The sequence below is a fragment of the Heteronotia binoei genome, chromosome 6 (genome assembly GCF_032191835.1).
Source record: "Heteronotia binoei isolate CCM8104 ecotype False Entrance Well chromosome 6, APGP_CSIRO_Hbin_v1, whole genome shotgun sequence".
NCBI lineage: Eukaryota > Metazoa > Chordata > Lepidosauria > Squamata > Gekkonidae > Heteronotia > Heteronotia binoei.
The window spans coordinates 91840136-91860239 of record NC_083228.1 but is presented as its reverse complement, the minus strand read 5'-3'; the positions used below and the strand labels follow the sequence as shown (position 1 = coordinate 91860239).

Sequence of the window (20104 nt, the reverse complement as noted above, 5' to 3'; positions counted from 1 at the left end):
GGTTTGGGGCAATGTTTTTCAAGGTGACTGGCTAGAGAGGATGGCTTCCAAACAAAGTAAAAGTTTCAAACTGCATTACAAAATCCTTTTAATTTTCTTCCAGAGTCTGCCACCCAAGAGTGCATGGAAGAGAAATCTTTCTTCTGTCGAATCAGGTAAAGCAAATTTTAATTGCCAGTTGGGAGGGGCTGGAGACACTTTGCTTGAATTAGGGTTGCCAGCTCTGGATTGAGAAATACTTGGAGATTTGGGGAGTGGGGTCTAAGGAGGGCAGGATTTGGGGAGGGGAGGGACTTAAGTGGGGTATAATGCCATAGAGTTCACCTTTCAAAATGGCAGTTTTCTCCGGGAGAACTAATCTCTTTTGCCTGGAGATCTGTTGTAATAGCAGGAAGTTGGCAATGAATCTTATTTTCATTGGTTGGCAACTTGATTAAACTAATACATGAGTTCAGGAGTTTTACCTAGAAGCTGAATCTAACTTTTTAATTTAGTAATTGACTTTATAGAAAGTACTACTGACCAACTTTACAAGTAATAATTGCTAGTTTCCAATGAGGCCCAAGTGCATGTTCTTAGGAAATGAGAAGCTCTGTTTATACAAAGACAAACCACTGGGCCATCTTGCCCGGTACTGGCTACTGTGACTGCCAGTGGCTCTTCAGGGTCTTTTGCAACACCTGCTGTCTGGTCTCCTTTAACAGGAGATTCTGGGAATGGAAACTAGGAACATCTTCATAGAAAGCATGTGCTCCTACCACTGAGCTATGGCTTCTTCTTTTGTGCAGAAGCCCTTGATCTCATAGAATACCACTTTGCAGAGTCTCCTAACTTTGACCAATGACTTTCCAGGAATGCTTGGACTTAGCCATAAGAAAGGAAACTAAAAATCTTCCACGTGTGCACAGAAAACTTCTCGCCGCTCTTTAACTTTTTATGTATCATTTCAGCATCTTCTGAAAAGTTCTTTATACTTAGAGCTTGCACAAAATTTAGGAACTAAGCTATCTTGCCTTTTAATTTCTAGTGCGGGAAAAGAACATGAAAACAAGATCTGCTACCACCCATTTCGTATGACTCCATATCTTATCAAAGTGCAAAATACAAAGAATACAGAAGATCAGCTTTGTTGTGTATTGTTTGCAGAAAAGGTGCATTCTGGCTATGAAGGTACTAATACAGAAGTAATTCTGATTTTTTAAAAAGGGTTGGTATTTTACCAACACATATTGATTGAGAAATAATAATGATATAATTCTTAGTTTTTCCCTTGAAATTTCTCATCTAGATACAAATCAAAAGAGTATTCCTTTAATGAAAAACCCAGCTCAGTTCTAACTATGCTTATTTGAAATGAGATTTATTAGTTGAATGCTTAATAACATTGATTTTAATGAAATTTGAATGTGGTGGATTCAATTAACAGAAAGTAGTTTAATTTTTGTCAGTTGCCTACTTATTAACTGTTTCAAATTATAGATAATGTATATAATTATTACAAACGTAGAGTATCAGTTGCATAGCTGATGTCTGTTATCATAAGGTGAATGGGTAGAAGGGAGCAAATAGATTACTGTGGTAGAATAATATCTGTCTGGCTTATAGATGTATCAGCTTCTAAATATGTACTCTTATTTCTACTAAACTGTGTCTTCTTTCTCTTTCAGCACCCCGAATCCCTCCTAATAAAAGAATATTTACAACTACTCATACACCAAGCTGTTTGTTCCAGGATGTAGATGAAAGGTGAAGCTCCATAAACTGCTGTATTAAATTACTTTAAGCTCCTCATGACAAAAAACAGTAGTAGTTACTAAATTGTTAAAACAGACACAAAATTTCTGGTTGTCCAACTGTATAATGGTTCTTAATGAATGAGCAATGGAATCACTCTGTGTGGGAATCCTGACTGCTTGGTTTGGAGTCTGGGGCTGAAGCAGCCAACTCAGCAGTGACTCCCACCCACGTCCTTGAAGGCTCAGGCAGCTTGTGTCACACAGTGGCAAAAATTTTTTATATATATATACACACTCACACACACACACACACACTGTGGCTAATAGCCACTGATGGACCTCTGCTCCATATTTTTATGTAAACCCCTCTTGAAGGTGGCTATGCTTGTGGCCGCCACCACCTCCTGTGGCAGTGAATTCCACATGTTAATCACCCTTTGGGTGAAGAAGTACTTCCTTTTATCCATTTTAACCTGTCTGCTCAGCAATTTCATCGAATGCCCACGAGTATTTGTATTGTGAGAAAGGGAGAAAAGTACTTCTTTCTCTACTTTCTCAGTCCCATGCATTATCTTGTAAACCTCTATCATGTCACCCCGCAGTCGATGTTTCTCCAAGCTAAAGAGTCCCAAGCATTTCAACCTTTCTTCATAGGGACGTATGGACATGAACTCTCTCAAATACACCCAGAATTAATCATGATCTAGTGCAGTGTTCAGAGCAGTCCCTCTACCAGTCCTGTCCCTCCCTCTGTCATTCCATCTCTTGCTATTAACTGGCCTTGCCCATTAGAACCACTGATAATTCCTTGAGATCTGAACAACCTTATCTGCAGTAGGAGAAGTCACAGGACACTAAGTGTGTGCCCTATCAGAGCCTCTGTTAGGAGTGGAAAGTGGCTGCTGAAGTAGATTGGTAAGAACCTCTAAACAAGCTCTTGTGGGCCACAAGGGTGTGCTGTACCTCAGCACTCTTATGATTGCATGCATGCATGGAATACTGAGACACGGTTGGATACTTTTCCGTAGATGTGGGCAGGAACTGCTCAGAAGATTTGGGAAGCCTGTCTGTGCTGGGATCTTTCTTTACTTGCTGCAGTGCCTGTTACTGGGAGCATGAAGATGTCAAGGGGAAGAATGAGTTCAGAGTTTAGACTTCCCCAAGCCACCAGAACAGATTGGGGTGCAAGCATAGCAGAAATTATACTCAGGAAATAGGTGCACAGAAATAATAGGAGGTCTGAATTTCTGGAATATTTGGAAGGAGACAGTAGAGATGACCAGTGTATGAAAAGAAGCTCTTCCTCAACAGGGAATTTAGATCAACTAGAAGGCAAGAGGGAGAATACAATAGGATTTTTTGGAAAATGAAGAGCTAGGAACAGGCCATCCATCTAATCTGTTGAAAAAGCTGGTGCAGTGACTGTCTTGTACTAGTAATGGCAATGCTGATGCATAAGCAATGAGATGTTACAGGACGTTAGTAAACTGTGAGTGTATGTATGCTTATGTATATATGTGTATAACTGCCTGTTATGTGATGACAAAGTCTTTTTTTTCCTTTTCTCGTTGTAAGAGCGGTGCCTCTTTTGGGATACTTACCTCAAGACTTAATTGGAACTCCTGTCTTAATGCATCTCCATCCAAGTGACAGACCTTTAATGCTAGCAATTCACAAGAAAAGTAGGTTCTTCTAATTGTGAATAATGTGTTCTCTGAGAGCTTGGTTGCAAGTAGATAAATAAGGCAACACAGTAAAGGATTAGGATTTTCCATCTTCAAGTGCTCTGCCAATTTAAGCAACATCATCTTAATATAATGCCTGAAATAGTAATATATCCCCTTTCTGTCACTGCCTCTGTTCATTGTGGACTCAAATCTGTTATACAGGATTATGCTAAATTTAATGTGTCATCGATGGACACCTCTCCCCTCTCTCTTTCTCTCTCTCTCAGACACGCACACTCCCTACCCTTTCACCCTTATAGCTTCAGCTCTCAATCACTGACTTCTGTTGGGGGTTGGATGTGAATGAAGCAACCAAGGCTGCAAACAACAATGGCTAGCTAGCCTAGTAGTCCAGATGGAATGGACTCACTAGTCACAAGTGAAATTTAACCCCCGTAGTAATATAGGTCCCTAGTCTTTGAAGTATTCCTTACCCCATTCCTGTGCCTGGACTTCAGCGAGTAGCAATGCCTTTGCAGCTTTTTCATCCAGTGAGAAGCTTTTAGTACCCTTCCTTTGGAACACATGTAATAACTATCATTCTTGTCTCATTATGACCTTATTCTCCATGTGGTGCTACCTTCAGATGCTTCAGATAGTGCTGAATATGATTTTGACATTGCACAGGTGGTCTGCCCTAGCTTTCAGTAGTGTTCTATATGTGATTAATGGTGATGGCTTTAATAACCCACAAAGTCTTACTCTTTGTGCTCTACTTTTTTTTTGGGGGGGGGGGGAGAGGTTGCTTTAAGGTTAACAGCATATTCAGTCCTAACTACTATATTTATTACATAATTTCTCCAAAAGTTTACTTTTTGAGGTGACATAGTTCAGAGACATATTTTGCCATTCACTTAGGGCAAGTAATACATCCTTGGGTGAGAAGTTTTGCATTCCATCTTTCTTTCAGTAGGCAGATTCACCCCATCACTGTGACGCCTGCAGAACCAAGACAACCAAGTGGCCTTTTAATACCAAGGGATGCTGCTCCATTGGCATCACAGTTCTCTCCCATTAAGTACATCCTTTGTGTGTGTGCATAAAGCTACGTGACTTTTATGCTGCCACACGCGCCTCCTTCACAATTAAAGAAGAAGAAGATGATATTGGATTTCTATCCCGCCCTCCACTCCGAAGAGTCTCAGAGCGGCTCACAATCTCCTTTACCTTCCTCCCCCACAACAGACACCCTGTGAGGTGGGTGGGGCTGGAGAGGGCTCTCACAGCAGCTGCCCTTTCAAGGACAACCTCTGCCAGAGCTATGGCGGACCCAAGGCCATGCTAGCAGGTGCAAGTGGGGGAGTGGGGAATCAAACCCGGTTCTCCCAGATAAGAGTCCGCACACTTAACCACTACACCAAACGGGCTCTCCTTCAACACAAGTTTACACATGCACACACATTCCTTATTCATCACTTTGTTCCTAGCTTTCTTTGACCTTGAGATTGTAATGCTTTCCAGGAGCAGAACATGCCCCATTAGGAAGATTTCACAAAACCTTGGTATTGAAGAGATCACAGCTTGTATAGATAACCATCAGGAAAATATCTAATAGTGGTTAACTATGGGATGGATATTAATGGCCTTCATTCACAAGCTCAGCTAGCTACAATGTTTCCTTATGAATGCTTCACTTCCATTTTTTTTTAAAAGAGCAACTATATAATATTGCTGAAGTCAGCATTTTTGTATCTCTATTGTGTTATGTTCCATCACGACTTCTAAAGATTTTTTGCAATCATGTCCTTAAAGTTAAAGCTTGCATCAAATTTTTGTTACAGTACTTCAGTGTGGTGGACAACCATTTGATTATTCACCAATCAGGTTCTGCACTAGAAATGGAGAATATGTAACTCTGGATACTAGCTGGTCCAGTTTCATCAATCCGTGGAGCCGAAAGGTTTCCTTTATAATTGGAAGGCACAAAGTTAGAACGTAAGTAAATCAGTAGCTGCCAAAATGACAAGCATTTGTGTGTGGGGGGGGGGGGGGAGCATCTGTGTGCATAATATTATATATGCAAATTGAATTTCACGATTTCTGAGTACCACAACCTTATTGGGAATGTTTATTTCCCATATACTCCTTTCTCTTCCAAGAACCAGTCTGCATATTGCAGCTTCCCTGTAGTGACCATTCCACACAACACCTGAGACAGCTTCTTCATACAGTGTGGTTATAATGTGTACTGCCACTTATGATGTGGAGGATCTTCACTCATGGCAATCACTGTATTTTTATGGATATATAGTGGTGACGAGGAAACTATCCCCCAGCTACAGAGGGTCTACATAGTAAGCAGCACTGCACATTATGGCCACTGTGTGGAGATGCTGTTCCAGCATCCTCTGCAATGTAGCAATAGTGTCTAGGTGAACTTGTATGTAATCTTAAGTGTTACTGTGTATAAGACTTGAGTGATCGGCCACCCCATTTATTCACACAGCCTGTAGCACAAATATTAGAGAGTCTTGATTGCATTGTAAGGCTATTTTACAGTGTTTCAGCTCTTTCTTGTGCATAATTAGATACCTTGTGGCTACATTTAGGATAGTGCTGATGTTTTAGCCTCTGTATATTTAGTACTGATATTTATGGAGACTTTTGTAAAACTTTTGGAAGACACAAAATTGAAAAGTAAGTAAATGTCATGTTCTTATATTTGAATTTCTGAACAGATTTTTTTGTTGATTGGGGGAGGGTGTATAAAAATAGTAATTCAAATTGCTCTTTTTAAAGTGTGGTGCTGTATAGTAAATGCTTTTAACAAGAAACTTATAAGTGCTGCAGATCTTTCCAATCTTGTCGAGAGTTACTTCAGAATGAAGAAGTCATATTTGGAGTGAGTAAGCCTGAATATTTTATCAGTTTAAAAGTTTGTAGATGCAATAGAGAAAAGGGGCTGACATAGCTGAAGTTAATATGCTTGTCATATAGCGAATATTATTTGGTAACTTTTACAGAGGTCCCTTGAATGAAGATGTGTTTGCACCTCATTGCACAGAGGATAAAATCCCACACCCTAGCATTCAAGAAATCACAGAACAGATACATCGACTACTATTGCAGGTATGTGTGCATAAATTAGGGGGGAAATGTTTTGAATTGACATAGAACCTATGGAGTCTCTAGTGGATTACAATTAAAATATCCATAGGCATCTGTCCTAAATCATTTAGGAAATAATTATCTATTTATTTTCTAGCATGGCATTTAAACCACATTCCGTTTTCCTTGTTTTCTTACGTGAGATGTTGACCATTCTTTTAAAAATTTCTTTGGAGAACTAGGCCCCATTCAGCACATCTTTTGTACTGAAAACTAAAGTATGCTAAATCTGCATGGTACTCTTTAAAGTCTGAGGAATTATGTCTGCCAAAACAAGAGCAAACAGGATTTTATGGCTCAGTGTTTACCCAATACATGTTGTGGAATGTGGAGCTGCTAATACCTGCTTTAAGGGACACTAGACCCAACTGCCTCAAGTTTCAAGGCTACTTCTCAGGTAGCCCTTCCTAGACCACACAAATATATCCAACTACCAATCAGTCGTTAATCTCCTCTTCATAGTGGATGGAGGCAACCCAATATGAAATGTTACTGGATGGCACATAGATTATCTGTCTTATTTATTTATGGGAGGGGGGGGAGAGTTGCCCTGCAAGCAGGCTCAGGGCACTTAGCATCAATTCATAGAACAATAAATGTCTTAATTAAAACATTAGGACAATAAAATAATTTTAGCCAAGTTAAATTTTAAATTAAATAACAATTATAAGCTCTGTAATTAATTTCCATTCCAGTATGCTACACTTCTGCCAGGAAGGGTGGTGGATCATTAATTGGTGGAATAAGTTTGCTGCTCCTAGCACTGATGATCTAAATTGCACAGTGGAGCACTTGAGGCTCGAGGCAAGGGAAGCCAATGTTATTTGAAGTCCACTGCCTCAACCCAAGGCCTGTGCTTTCTTATTTGGCTCCATGAATAAGAAAGCATAGGAATTCTGCTGTCAGTTTGTGAAAGCTGGAATGTTCCATCTGTCAGCCAAAGGCCTAGCAGAACAGCTCTGTTTTACAGTCCCTGCAGAATTGCATTAAATCCTGCAGGGCCCTGATCTCAGTCAGAAGCATGTTCCACCAGATTGGGGCCAGGGCTGAGAAGGCCCTGGCCTTGGTTGAGACAAGGCAGATGTCTTTGGGCGTTAGGCCTTGTTTTGAGACTGCAACTCTTTGGTCTCCCTGGTTGATTGGAGTTGGTAGAGAGACAGGAGATTATCTTACACCTTTCAGCAGTTTCCAGTAGTCTTCTGCATTCCCTGGCATGGATGAACATAGAAGGCACTGTGCTCCCCTGGTCAGGTTCTGTCTCACAGAAGGTGGGGCTTGAAGAGTTTCTCTTAGTCATCCAATTCAGATGAGACAGTAGATGCTTTTGAGTAAGAGCTCTGAGTCTGTGATGGGATGGGATGAGGCTAATAAACTAAATCTGTAAGTGATGCCAGTACTGTTGGTGATTTTAACTTGACCATGGAAGCACTGTATTTAGTCTTACTGGATAGGCTTGCACTTCACCCTTAAAAATCAAGTTTGTAGCTTGTGCATTCTTACAACTTCAGTTGCTCCAACTGCAGCCACTTTTGCCATGTGTTAGTAATATTCAGGTTTGATTTATTGTAATGCCTCATATGTGGGTCTGCCTTTAATTAGGCCAGAATCACAGCTTTAAAAATAATGAAATAAATATGCACAGACTGCAGATGGCCCAGATATAGTGAGTGGCTGCTAATGCACTATAATATTACACCTATATAGGAAAATACCTCTGTTGAGTCTCAGTTTGTATCCAAGCAGAGTTCAGGCTTTTTGATTTATAAAGCTTTAAATGCTTCTGTTTGAAACTGCCCTTTCCCACATGAATCTGCCTGCTAGCTGAAATTGTAATCTCTGGTTCTTTCTGAAATGTCCTTACACTCGGTGCTTACATGACTTCTCACGAGAGGCCATTTATTGTAGCTGTCCTCAAATTATGGCACTACCACAAGGGAGATCTCCTGGCCCCTTCTTTGCTATCTTAGGCAATTATTGATTCTTGCTAGCAGTTTTTTTTCCTGGTCTCAGCCATTAAATGTAGACATATCACTTTATTATTATTACACTTAGCCTGTACATAACAGTGGCTCTAGTGGCTATGGAAGCTTGGGCAGCAATGGATCACATGAGCACCTAATGAGCGTTGCTTCATCCAGCGACAGCAATGGAAACAATAATGAAGATGGTCAGAAGATATCCAAGCCTGTAAGTCCATCTGATAGATAGATAATTTGTCCTAATCCAAAATTCTGTGGGGGTTGGGTCCATTCTGCTGTCAGTTGTGTGTTCTTCTGGTGCAAAGAGTCCCCGACCAACATGAGAGGTTGTTCAAATGTAAGGAGCTGCCAGCAGGAAGAAAGCATTCATCCCTGTTACCATAACAGAGTTATTGGATCCAGCCCATAACTATACAAGATTTTCGCATCTGTTTCCACCTGCTGTGAAAATGTCCCTGGTGATCTCTTTAACAGAAGTGTTAATGTAGTGAACCACTAAAACATGGTCTCCTATCTGTCTCCTCAGTAAACACTGACCAGATATGTTGCTTAACTTATAAGGGCTTTTAAATGAACTTTTAAAATTTATTTTAAAAAAATTTTAAATTTCTCTTGAATTTAGAATTCTTCTCAAGATATTTATAAAAATGGAACTATTGCCAAAAATAAAGGAGGACACATCTTCATTGATTCCAGAACAAAGGTTGACTGTCAGAAAAAATCTTATAGAGGTAGGACGGTCCAGTTAATTTTTTAAGAAGTTAAACAGAACAGTACATTTCAGGATTTATACATATTATCTTTAATTAAGTACATTTTAGCAAGTATGGCTGTGTACGGGCAAATGCACATAACCCAGAACTGTATGTAGTGGTCACTGCACAATTTACTATAGATTTAGGATCTTTTCCCATGGTACAAACTTCTTGATTCCAGAACGTTACTGCAGCTTGGCTAGAGAAGGATCGGTGTGTAATTACGGTATACATTTGATGTTTCTGTTTTTTATGTTGTTTAGAAAATTCTAGTGACTATTGTAGTTACATGAAAGGCGCCACTCAGTCAGCTGAAAATGATGCTGTTGGAATTGCTTGTCAAAGACGCACAGCTACAGAAGAACTGGATTGGGCAGAACAGCCTGCATATTCATACCAACAAATCAGTTGTTTAGATAGTGTTATCCGGTGAGCAGCAGTTCATTGTCATTAAATTGTTGGCAATGTATAACTGACTACTATTTTTATAGTATTTTTTCTTAAATGGTTCTCATTGTAGGTATTTGGAAAGTTGCAGTGCACCTGATACTGTGAAGAACAAATCTCAGCCTACATCAAGTTCTGTGTCACTGAATGTTGATGCACACAGAAAGAAAGCAAAAACATCTACAGGTATTTCTGGACTTTAAAAAACTTTTTTTACTGAAGAAAAGTTAGGTCCATACAAGTAGCTGGGGTTAATTTAACTTCTTGTTTTTAATTATAAATTGCAATAATACTATCATACAGTTGGTTTGAATCAAATACAATAATTAATTTTTTCAGGAGATCATGGTTACTGAAAATTCTGAACTCAGTAATAGAATATATTGCCAGTCAGTTTGGTTTAGTGTTTAGGAGCATGAATTCTAATTTTGCAGAATGGGATTTGATTCCCCACTCCTCCACATGCAGCTACTAAGTGACCTTGGGTCAGTCACAGTTCTCTCAGTTTTTTCAAGAGCAATTCTCTCAAACCTCTCTCAGCTGCACATAATACCTCACAGGGTGTCTGCTGTGGGCAGAGGAAAGAAAGGTGATTATAAGCTGCTCTGAGACTCCCAGGGAAGGCAGGGTATAAATCCAATTTCTTCTTCTCCTTCTAAGCTGGTTGCCTCCTGTGGTACTTAGGCATTGGCTGGGAAACACAGTGCAGGATGGGCTCCCTGCATGATCAAAAGGGAAGTCCCCTTAGGGGGTCTGGGGGGTGGAGCATGGGAAAGCTAGCTAGGAATAGTGGTTTCCATGGTTTCTAGCTCAAATACCAGCCCTCTGTCCTTGGTTACCCCAACAGGCAGGTCAGGCTTTCAACCACATTCATGCTGTACCAAGACCTGAGGAATCTGTAATCAATAAAGCTGTTGCCTGATTCCTCCTAGTACGGTGTGTCTGTGTCATCCTTCTCCCTCATCCCCTGTCCCAATGGGCTGGTCACCACTCCATGGATAAGAGAAAAGAAGAAGAGACTGGATTTATACCCCGCCCTTCACTAGCCAAAGGAGTCTCAGAGCAGCTTACAAATCTTCTTTCCCTTCCCCTCCCCCTCCCCTGTGAGATAGGTGGGGCTGAGAGAGCTTTCCCATAACTGCTCTTGAGCAGAACAGCCTTGGGAGAACTTGTGGCTGACCCAAGGTAACATCAGCAGAGGAGCTATGTAGCTTTAATTGAAAACCTCTAGTTCAAGCTTAGCAACATATTTGGGAAAGAATAATTCAGATGCTGTGTTAATCTCTGCTTTGAGTTTGCAGCAGTTCTGTTACTTGTAAATAGAAATACTAGTATTATAAATTTATATAGTATATCTTAACTTTCATTAAGCATTGGAAAAGATGCATTAACTTCACAGTACATGAAATTTAAATACATTAGTCACAGCAAAATAAGTTAAATTGGGGAACATAGTGATCCTGCAAAGAATTAATTTTATAAAGCTGTAATATTAGTAGCAAGGAGTCCCATGCCACAGAGTGGTAAAGCTGGAGTACTGCAGTCCAAGCTCTCTGCTCATGACCTGAGTTCAATCCCGGGGGAAGCTAGGTTCAGGTAGCCAGCTCAAGGTTGACTCAGCCTTCTGTCCTTCCCAGGTCGGTAAAATGATTACCCAGCTTGCTGGGGGGAAAGTTTAGATGACTGGGGTAGACAATGGCAAACCACCCTGTAAAAAGTCTGCCATGAAAACATCATGATGCGACATCACCCCAGAGTTGGAAACAACTATTGCTTGCACAGGGGACTGCCTTTACCTTTAATATTAGCAGCAGGAAAGTTATGGCTTGTCATATTTGTGGGCTATATGAAATAGGCAGCTGAGGCACTAGCAGAATTAGTGACAGCTTTGGGGCATTCTCATCCTGTCCCCCATTTCCTAACTCAATGAGGAAAAGGAGTGACAACATTAGTGTTTTCAGGGGTTCTTGATGATAGGTGAAAGAAACTGTAAGAACAGAAATAGCCGGAGAACTGCAGAATAACTGTGATAGAGTGGAAAAGAAACACAAGCCAAAATATCAGGCTTTGTTGTTAAACCTGAAAGATGTATTTCTCCAGATATTTGTGTGTGTGAAAACCTTAAGTTCATTCTTCTGTTCTTTCCTGTGTATAGTTTGTTTTGTTTTTTAAAAAATGTGTTGTCTCAATCTTGCATAGGTTCTCCACTGATGGAGACATCGGACAAATCAAACACGTCTCCTGTGGTTAGTGCTCACTTAACCTCTTTGACTTTGCCTGGCAAGCCGGAAAGTGTTGTATCTTTCACCAGTCAGTGCAGCTATAGCAGCACCCTTGTTCATGTTGGAGACAAAAAGCCTCAGCCAGAATTAGGTATTGTACCACTTTTATTATGGGGTAGAATACTACTTTACAGTTTCTACAGGGCACTTGTAACTTTATCCACAATAATTGCTGCATATTCTTCCTAGTGGAAATGAGAAAAATTTGGAAGACTGAATATACTAATGTCATGATGTACATAAATAAAACTCTTATCAGCTGAATATTAATTTGAGATGTTGATTATCATTTTTCAATTTTTTGTTTTAGAAATAATAGAAGATGGTCAGAATGGAACAGAGCCCACTGACAACCAACCCATGACCATCCAATTCAGCACTACACCAAAAACCCAGGAAAAAGAAACATTTAAGAAATTAGGGCTTACAAAGGAAGTTCTTGCAGTACACACACAAAAAGAAGAACAGAGCTTTCTGACCAAATGTAAAGAAATCAAAAAATTTCATATTTTTCAGTATCATTGTAATTACTACTTTCAAGAAAGACCCAGAGGGCATCCTGGTGAACGTGGTAAGGTTCTTGTGACTTCATAACACTTTCAGTTATATAATCTCTTCAGGAAATCCATTCCATAGAGCTGGAGTCATAATAGGAAAGGCCTGGGCTCCAGTCAGTGCCAGAAGGGATAGACAATGGATTGTGTCTGATGACCATAGTTGGCACTTAGGGGGACATATGGAAGGAAAAGGTGCTTTGAATATGTGAGTCCCAGGACATGAAGGGCTTTGAAGGTCATAACTGGCACTCAAACTTGGAAACAGACTTGCAATCAATGCAGCTGTTTCAAAATGTGCAACATATGTTCCTGACAGCTAGCCCCAGACAGCAGTTGGGCTGCTGCATTCTGGACCAGTTTCTTGGTTGTCATCCTCACATAGAGTGCATTGCAGTAATCTTACCATGAGGCTGCAGAAGCATGAATCAACAGTGTCTAAGAAATGGCACATCAGACTCGGCAATTAGAAGGAACTCCTAGCCACCATGCCAGCCTGCTTTTTAAATAGTAAGGTAGGGTGCATGAGCATCCCCAAGCTCTTAACTATTTCTGAAAAAGCCAATGTTGCTCCATCTAGGACAACTGGATCCAGCCCATCTAGAATATCAGCATTCTCAACCAGCATTACCTTTGCTTTGTCTGGATTCAACTTCAGATTTTTCCTTAGCCATCTGACCACAGCCTCAAAGCGCTCAGTTAGAACCAAGATTTGGAAGGCTTGGATAATTAAACATAGTTAGGTATCATCTACATGTTGGTGACTCCCAACTAAAGCTCTGGACAATCTCTCTCAATGGCCTCATGTATATATTAAAGAGCATGAATGAGAGAATAGAACCCTGCGGCACCCCACAAGATAAATTCCTCCCACACCTCCAGTGGAGATTCTCTGCCCTGTTGGACAGAAAAGAGTGAAACCACTGAAGGGCTGTGTCCTTAATACCAACTCCATGTTCAAGCCAGTGGATAGGAATGGAGTGGTCAACAGCATCAAAGGCTGCTAAAAGATGCAACCATGTTAATAGGAAAAACTGTCCTCTGTGCTTTCCTCTAATGAATAGTAATTTTGCTATTCTTAGTTCAATTGGATATCAAACCCAGACTGTAAACAGCTAGCAATACATAGTTCTGACCTCCAGAATTCCCTACATGAAAATTGTCAGCCAGATGAATGAGGGTTAGATCCCGTTTACCTGTCTGGGGTAGGGAATTATCAGCTCCAATTTCCAGGAACTGAGGAGTGGGAGAAAAAAATGGCCTCCACATAGTGATTTTCTAGCAATTTCCCCCCTTTGATAAAGACTATAGGGACTGGGAAAGAAACCTACAGCATTAACCAGAAATGACATCATTTCCTCCCCAAACTCCACCCTCCCTAGGCACTGTCCCTCCAATCTCCCAGCTTTTGCCAAGATACTATTGGAACCCTAATGAGGGATTAAACTTGCATTTAGAGTGACATCAGGTTTTCTTCTGCTTTTCCTTCAAGGCTTTATGAAACTGCAAACTTTAGTATTTCTTTTATAAATGCATCAGCATGATTTTTCTACCAGTTATACTGTAATGCAGAGAATGTGCAATGGCTTTTTTAATAGAGAGGGTGGGAGGCGAACCTGCTTGATTTGATTCAGAATTCCTGAGAACTTAACCCTACAACTCTTCCTAGTATCAGGGCTGAGCCCTAGAAAATGTGAAGCAATAAAAAAGATGAGGACTAGGACTGCTTCTTTTAAGAGTGGAGATACTGAATATTTTCTTCACTTTCTAGGTATTCATGGGTTGCGGCATGGCTCTGGAATAGATCACTCTTGGAAGAAAAATGGAAAGAACAGGAAATCAAGGTCAAAGCCCAAACGATTGAAACCACATGAATCTTCAGACAGCACAACTTCTGGTACCAAGCCCCCCCATTGGTTTCCTCTGCTTGGCCCAAACAGTACAGTCTGGTCTCCATCAGATGCCTCCCAAGCAAGTTATCCAGCCATGCCTTTTCCTGCAGTTATGCCTGCATATCCACTTCCAGTTTTTTCAGCTACAGGGTCTGTGCCACCAGGTCCTGAAGCTTCTCTCTCAGCTTTTAATGAATTACAGGATTCTGGAAGTCAGTGTCCTTTGCCATTATCACAGTTTTCTGCCCCTCTAATGACTCCAATGGTAGCACTTGTTCTCCCCAACTATGTATACCCTCAGGTAAACAGTGGTGTTCCTCAAACACTTTATCCTGATCAGCCAAGTTTTTCTGCTCAGCATTCTTTCTCTTCCCAAGCAATGTTTACAGCACAGCCTCCTTCCACTGCCTCAAACACATTCCCTGCACAGCCATTCCACTATAATCCATCAGCAGATAGTGAAAAGATCCCTGTCATAGAATCCCGAAATGAACCATCCCGTTCCTGCACTCCACAGTCTCTCGGCCCACAAGATCGGACCTCTCCACCATTGTTTCAGTCACAGTGTAGTTCACCTCTACAGCTGAACCTTCTACAGGAAGAAATGCCAAAAACAACTGAAAGTGGAACTGCTGGTACACTGGGAAACAGAGGAACTTCAATGGATGAAGGGACCAATAGCAAACCCCTAAGTTCAGATGACTGTAACAGAAAAGCATCTTCTTGTGTAAGCATTCTCTGCAGTTTCCAGGGGAAAATGTGCTGCAAAGTATTTTGGTGGAAAAATAATAATGTAATGAATTGGCGGGGGAGGGGTTTTGAACCATTTAACTTTGTTTTCTACATGTAATTATTAAACAAAAGAAGCCCAATACCAGATGCTATATCCACATCAATCATCCTTGTAATTCCAAAGTTGATAGCCTGCCAACATTTCCATTATTTATAACTGGAAATCTGAAAATGAGTCCAATTTCCTCTACCTGGTTGCCTGTCAGCAACCGTTATTCAGCCCAGACTCTGAAGCTAATGGCTGTTTAGAGCCTTGATCTGTCCTATGGGCTTCTTATGTATAAAGCAAATATTGCTAGCAAAACTTCTAGTAGCCAAGGCACCCTTCTTCTTAATTAAAATTGGAAGCACTGTTCACTATTACACTCTAAAAGGTGTACTTTTTGAGAGTGAAAAAATAAGAACTACCTATCCCTATGTTTCGAGTCTAACATAAGAGAAACCATGTTGGATCAGGCCAATGGCCCATCCAGTCCAACACTCTGTGTCACACAGTGGCCAAAAAAAGTGCCATCAGAAGGTCCAGCAGTGGGTCCAAGACACTAGAAGCCCTCCCACTGTGCCCCCCCCCAAGCACCAAGAATACAGAGCATCATTGCCCCAGGCAGAGAGTTTCAACAATAAGCTGTGGCTAATAGCCTCTGATGGACCTCTGCTCCATATGCTTATCCAATCCCCTCTTGAAGCTGTCTATGCTTGTTGCCACCATAGCCTCCTGTGGCAGTGAATTCCACATGTTAATCACCCTCTGGGTGAAGAAGTACTTCTTTTTATCAGTTCTAATCCAACTGTTCAGCAATTTAATTGAATGTCCACAAGTTCTTGTATTGTGAGAAAGGAAGAAAAGTACTTCTTTCTCTACCTTTTCTATCCCATGCATAATCTTGTAAACTTCTATCATATCACCCCTCAGTCGATGTTTCTCCAAGTATTCTGTGCACGTTTCTGTGCAGGTATTTTTTCTGCATCCTAATTAAAAAGAGGCCAATCCAGAGTGGTGATACATATGATTCCTACCAGATCACACCAGTGGTCCATCTAGCCTATCAACAGATTGCACACAGTGGCTGACCAGTTATCCTGGAGGGCCAGCAGATGGCATAGAGGCCAAGGCTTTCTTGGAGAGCCAGTTTGGTGTAGTGGTTAAGTGTGTGGACTCTTATCTGGGAGAACCGGGTTTGATTACCTACTCCTCTACTTGCACCTGCTAGCATGGCTTTGGGTCAGCCATAGCTCTGGCAGAGGTTGTCCTTGAAAGCGCAACTGCTGTGAGAGCCCTCTCCAGCCCCACTCACCTCACAAGGTGTCTGTTGTGGGGGAGGAAGGTAAAGGAGATTGTGAGCCACTCTGAGACTCTTCAGAGTGGAGGGCGGGATATAAATCCAATTTCTTCTTTTTGTGATGTTGCTCCCTAGCACAGGTATTCAAGGTTTGCTGCCCCTGTATATGAGAGGTTTCCTTTACCCACCATGGCTAGTAGTCATTGATAAACCTACCCTCCATGAATCTATCTAAATCCATTTTAGATTCATCCAGGCTTGAGGCCATCACTACATCCAGTGGCAGTGACTTCCACGATCAAATTACTTGATTAGTAAATTGTTTCCTTTGTTTCATCCTGGATCGATTACCTATAAACTCAGATGCCCCAAGTGGGAGAGGGAGAAAAAGTTTGTTGTCCTTATTTTCCTTTCATCTCATGCATAATTCTACAATTATAAAATTTATAATTAACACCTACCACAGGCTTGTTAAATGTGTAAAATGCAGCCCAAGATTCCGTCATGTCCTTGCGATATGTGTTCCAGCTGCAATGCTAAACATTTCATTATTTCACCCTGCCACCCACCTTGATTTGTAGCCAAGTCCTACACTTATTTTCTTACAAATAAGCCTTAATATATTCAGTGGAATATTTCTGCCATGGAAGTGTGTCTTGGACTTCAGCCTTAGTAGCACAACCTTAAGCAGTGCTACCATACACTGTTAAAGTCATTAGCTGTATATGCTCTTTTAGACTGCTTGCCTTGTATTTTAGAAAACTGAGGGACTGTAACATGTTTTTGAAAAACAAAAAATATATAATGGAAACAGAACTAATTGGGATTGGAATATCACTTTGTCCATAATTCTTTGGATCAGTTTAGATAATGAAACCGTAATCTCGTATAGTGTTGTCCTGCTGCTCCACCCCACCAAATAAATGGTTGTGCTTAATTTTTCTTGTAAAGTTCAATCCAAAGAGAACAAGCCAATGATCTTTAAAATAAATTATCTTCCTTAAACTTTTGATTGAAAGTTTTTTGGTTTTGGGTTTTGGTCTTTTTTTTTTCTTTTAACAAGGCTGGGTCTCCAATGGATGCTCAAAACAGTGATGCCTTCTCTGTATCCAGCGACCTCCTTGACATTTTACTTCAGGAAGATTCATATTCCGGAACTGGATCTGCTTCATCTGGAAGTGGTGTTTCTGCAGCTGCAGATTCCTTGGGATCTGGGTCAAATGGATGTGGCATGTCAGGCAGTGGAACTGGTAATGTCATCAGGGCACTTGAAAGTAGGTTTTTTTTAACTGTTTTTTTAACTGATTTCCACAAGCTGAATGATGTATTTTTGTTGTTGTTTCTGAAGGGGACAGTGAGACAAGTCATACCAGCAAATATTTTGGGAGCATTGATTCATCAGAAAACAATCATAAAGCAAAAGGCACAGAAGTAGAAGAAAGTGAACACTTCATTAAATATGTCCTCCAGGATCCCATCTGGCTGCTAATGGCAAATGCAGATGATGCTGTAATGATGACCTACCAGATACCATCCCGGTAATTCAAGAGCTTCTCCCTCCACTATCCACCTTCTTAAGCTGCATATTGTCTAACTAGACAATGGAAACTACCATTTCAAGTAGACATTGCCAGGTTTTAATAGGGATGTGCATTCAGGTGTAGCCTAGAATGGTTTCAGAATATGGCCAATAAGTAAGTAAGTAAGTTTTATTCTTATATCCCGCCCTCCCCCGCCAAAGGCGGGCTCAGGGCGGCTCACAGACAAGGGCCTAAAGACACATGATGCAGCAACCTTGGCCAAAATTTAAGTCAGCCCAGTTCTAGAGTAAGGAACATGTTGGGAATTTTATACAATGGGCTGGATCCAGCACAAAATTTCTGCTTATACTGGAGCTCTTGTGCAAGCAAAAATGCAAGTAAAAAGGCCATAGTAGCTGCTTGCACTAGCTCAGACGTTGAATCTTCACTTGCTTTTCTACTTGTGCAAGATCTTGTGCAACCAACTTCTGGCCACTTGACAGTGTTGGGGCTTCAGCCCAGCAAGGCTTTTGAATGACCTTTGGAGATTTGATTGGCCATGAAGATTTTTAAAAACATCACTTTGGCAGCCACTGCAGTCCAAGCTCTGCTCACAACCAGAGTTTAATCCTTAATGGAGTACCTATTTTTAGTCAGTTTTCCATGTTGCAGTTACAACATTTGAGCATAAATGAGGGAAAGGACATTAATCCTTTGTATTTGGATGCCTCAGTGTCTCTTTTTAAGATTACAAGGGAGCAAAGTCAGCTGCTAATTGAAGTAGCTGATAGGTATGGTAACCAGCCAGTATTATGTATTTATCCACCCACCAATGAAGATAATAGCTTTCCATGCATCACACTTGTGCCAGTCTTGACTCTGTGAAGGCTTTTTCATTCTCATATAAGGAGAGTGTACCAGTATTTCTCAAACCATATTCAGTACTTTCTCATTGAGAAACTTGAGTTTACAGAGTTGCTGTTGCTTCATTTAGTCAAGGGCCAAAAGCTGACATATTGGTATTGGGTGACAGAGGGAGCTGCTACTACTACTGTCTGGTTCTTAGCTATTGTCCCAGGTCCCGTGTGGCTTTGAAAGAGTATCTGAAGCTCTATCTAGTACTTGCATTCATTCTGAAGTGAGGTGGGTAGTTTCAGTGGACATTAGTCCTGCAGTTATGCAATCTGCAACCAAATTCTTGTCTATTATAATATCTTTGAGACACTACCTTCTCAAGTATTAATGTGACAATATTTTTATTTTACTAGAGGCATAATTTTCTTTAAGTCATTATACAAATTACATTATACAAATATTGCTATTGATATTTGAACTGTGATTTTATTATATGACTGAAGACTCAGCTGAAGGAGTTTATTATTAGACTTCCAACTGAAGGGGCTTATTGTTAGTAAGGGAAAGGAATGCTATTTCCCAATCCTCCACCTGGTGATAAACTCTGTCAGCATCAGAGCAAAACTTGAATAGTTTTCCAGGTATTTAAATTGTTCGGGGTCTCTTGTCAGTTATTCACTTGATCCTTTACTTGATTTTTGGTTTTATGCTGTCTTGAACTGTTTTATGCCAAGACATAGTTTCCTTTATTTTTTGAGACTGTTACTCTGTTCTAGATAGAATAGTAAATACAGCAATAAACCCCACTGTACGGTTTTTATGCCTCTGTAGTGCATTGTGCTTTTAATGCTCCCTCTATAGTTATGTTTGGCTTTACTATGTTTTTTTTTTACTGAAAGTCACCTCCATGCAATTTTCTTTAGTATCTCATTTGTATATAAATAAATAAAATAATGATGTTGGAGCATCCTTTTGCTTTGGCCAAAGGAACTTTGGATCTGGCGTGGCATTGAAGAGCATGGAACTGAGCTCCTGCTGATCATTAGTGAGCTAAACTGATCTGAATTGATTTGATGACAGAAGGACAAAGAACACAATTGGCTAAACACATTTTGACATCATTTTTTTTCAGAGTGCTAATATTTAAAAATGGAAGCCAGTGTGTAATATTGTTCCC

General features: G+C 40.5%; 1 protein-coding gene across 1 annotated transcript in view; it reads left to right on the top strand.

Annotated features, from left to right (window-relative positions):
* PER2 (period circadian regulator 2) overlaps positions 1–20104 on the top strand; it is a 29215-nt gene that overhangs the window by 7691 nt on the left and 1420 nt on the right. Inside the window, exons 5-19 of the mRNA XM_060242162.1 lie at positions 104–155; positions 1028–1170; positions 1668–1746; positions 3312–3418; positions 5245–5398; positions 6427–6532; positions 8624–8758; positions 9173–9281; positions 9569–9734; positions 9826–9948; positions 11932–12125; positions 12345–12605; positions 14360–15207; positions 17616–17802; positions 17901–18090. Of these exons, the coding sequence (XP_060098145.1) occupies positions 104–155; positions 1028–1170; positions 1668–1746; positions 3312–3418; positions 5245–5398; positions 6427–6532; positions 8624–8758; positions 9173–9281; positions 9569–9734; positions 9826–9948; positions 11932–12125; positions 12345–12605; positions 14360–15207; positions 17616–17802; positions 17901–18090 (2854 nt within the window). The remainder of the gene's footprint in view (positions 1–103; positions 156–1027; positions 1171–1667; positions 1747–3311; positions 3419–5244; positions 5399–6426; positions 6533–8623; positions 8759–9172; positions 9282–9568; positions 9735–9825; positions 9949–11931; positions 12126–12344; positions 12606–14359; positions 15208–17615; positions 17803–17900; positions 18091–20104) is intronic.